The 2,792-nt window shown below is 42.6% G+C and overlaps 1 protein-coding gene across 1 annotated transcript; it reads left to right on the forward strand.

The window, feature by feature from the left end:
• Positions 1-239: 239 nt before the first annotated feature.
• On the forward strand, positions 240-2,687 carry CCR75_009617 (uncharacterized protein; the record flags this gene model as incomplete). Its single annotated transcript, XM_067967656.1, has 1 exon — positions 240-2,687. One exon carries the CDS (start codon positions 240-242, stop codon positions 2,685-2,687), a length of 2,448 nt encoding a protein of 815 aa, XP_067816527.1.
• Positions 2,688-2,792: the final 105 nt, after the last annotated feature.

Consider the following 2,792-nt stretch of genomic DNA (forward strand, 5'->3'; position numbering starts at 1 on the left):
AAATAAAATTATCCCTACTCCTGCTTCATTAACTTCTACCGCATTCAGGACATAAGAGAAGGGGAATTGCTTGTGCAAATTGCACTAATATATCCGCTATCCGCAAGTTTTATAGTATTAGGTAGTGAGCAATAAGATAACTTACAAGATGTGCAGTTATAGAATGACACGTGAACTTCTTAAGAAATACGGCTTTATCTTGCGCTCATTTCTGAATTTTTGTCCTTGTTTTCGACGCGATGTCTCAGAAATCCAACCTCCAATTATATCCGCGCGTCCTGGTCGGTCTGCTCTGTGTCTTAGCCCTGCTGGAATGTACCAAAACGACTACAGTAGTCGCCAGCGGTGTGGAACACCCAGCGAATCGAGGCCTTAGACAGCAGCTGAAAAAATCATCGGGCCATCTACCTACTGAGCTAGAGGAAAGAACACAAACGCTGCACGATGTGGAGAAGGAGATTCTTGCCAGAGCCGCACATTCCAACTTGCATTTATTCGATCCGATTGTCAACCTTGTAAACGAGCTAAAAAAGGAACCATCAGCGGAGAAGGTGAAGGAGTCTTTAACCAAGCAAGTTGAATCGCTTCTAGCCACGGATGTTGGCAAGAGTCTCAAACTGGAGTGTGAAAAAATTATTGCGATACCAGTTAGGCCTGCTTTTGCGGGGCTTGCCACCAGTCTCGACCCCCTCGTGGCGGTCGCTCACATCGTATCGTTATTTGAAGAACGAATACCCGTACTGATCGAGAAGCTTTCAGCCGTGGATTATGATTTTGACAGGCTAGCCGAGGATGCTGAAATGTTCATCGACGAATTTTGTATCCAACAACCCGTCTTGGATGGTGTAAAGACTAACATCGATACGCTACGTGAAAAGTATTGGATTTTTGAGGCTAGCAGCGTTGAATACACTGAATTTGAGCAGCACTCGGTACAGAGTTTGCTAGAGATGGTGCAAAAAGACCAATCAAATGCCTTCATTATAAAAATATGGATGAAAAGACTGCAAAACCAGGTCAAGCTTCTATTCCCAAATGATCATAAAGGTCCTACTTTGGAATATGCGCAAGATCAATTAAAGAGTCTGCAGCACGATTTGAATCAGATCACAACCCAATATAGAGTGGATACACTGTTGAACGTACAAGAAGAATTTTGGGAGATGGCTGGTGGACGATCCGAGCAAGTAAGGAGCTTGCAAAGAAATGATTTGGAGTCACAAGCCGACGCGTTGCATCTTTCAATAGAGCAACACAAAATACTGGAGCAACAAATGCAGAAACAAAAAGATAGCATCGACCATTTAAGACTACTAGTTGATAAGTTGCGGCAATGTAGAGTGGGGACCGTAGTTTCGTCTAAATTAGAAAAACGAATTCAGCGTTTCAACGCAGAGCTATTTTGGGCAAAAGAAGGGCAAGCAAAGCGTGATCAAGTGCGGACGTTTGAAACAAAGCGAGGAAGTCCTCGTGTGAAGCAGAAGTTGAATGATGCGCAGTATGATGTCTCAATTTGGGAGGAAAAGCAAATTTTCTTCAAGCAGGAATTGAATTCGTATCATCAGTCAAAAAAGAAGCAAATGGTACTAAATAGGGTTATGAGAGTACTCGAGGACGAGAAGAATTTAGAAAAAGCTCAACTCGCCAAACGGCAAATTTCTGTGATGCACTCTGTCTGGATGCATGTGTATACTCCAGAAGAGCTACAATACCATCTAAGGTTGTCCACCCGGGCTCCGGAGATTGCCTCAGACGCGAAGTTGTGGTGGACGTGGGCTGATTTCGTCCGAAAGAAGACCAATCCAGAAATTTATATGAAGCATCTCACTGCTACTTTTCAAAATGATGATGTGAAGCTTTCAAAAAGTATCATACTCACGGAAACGAAGCCATCAGCGAAATCATTGCCTGCTATTGAGATGCGTAACATGTTGAGAAGGTGGCGGGATGCATCCCCAATTGTGTCGCCAGAGATGTCCTTTTCCATTTTAGTGGAGTCAGTCCACAAAAATGATCCGAATTTAATCGAATGTCCAGGCTTCGCGTGGTGGGTACATTATAACGTCAAGCATATGCCAGACTCGATCATCGATTTTTGGGGTCAAGACAAGGTATTGGAACGTTTAATTTTTTTACAAGACGATGAAGGCAAAACTATATTAGATGGAAACCAATTTGCGGAAGCACTGAAATCTTTCTTCGAGCTCGATGAGGTCGATAGTCTTGTTGACGCACTCCAACTTGGGTACTTGAATGGAATCCCTGTTAATCAATTTCAGTCTGACTCAAGACTGGAAATTCTCGTTCGCCTGCTAGATTTAAAGCAATCTTCCCCTTCGGTGTACTTCTCGCAGCTTCAAAAATCGTTGGGTGAAGTCCGATTACAGCTCATGCTGACAAATGAAGCGGTATGGTTCAAGTGTAAAAGCTTAAGCCCACGTCTGCGTACTAATTTACACAATTGTTTCGTCGAAAGTTGGACAAATAAACTGGTCAGTCTGGTCCTTCGTCAAGATTCAGATTTTATTGCAAAAAATTTTCCGGAACGTCAATCTCTAGTCGACAGTCTACGCTACAAAGGTGGTGCCATGAAAAACAATGTAGACTTTCAGCTGCTGCTGAATTCAATCATAAAGGTAGAAAGGTTGTTTAATCAAGCAGCCGATGACTTACACTCTCCGATTTAGATAAATACACAAAGAAGCTTCTATGCTCATCAAAAATCTACAGCGATGAGAAATACCAATTTAACAATCGTTCAATGCGTTAAAAGGTCATTTGAAATCTTGGCG

Source organism: Bremia lactucae, linkage group LG4, assembly GCF_004359215.1.
Source record: "Bremia lactucae strain SF5 linkage group LG4, whole genome shotgun sequence".
Classification (NCBI taxonomy): domain Eukaryota; phylum Oomycota; class Peronosporomycetes; order Peronosporales; family Peronosporaceae; genus Bremia; species Bremia lactucae.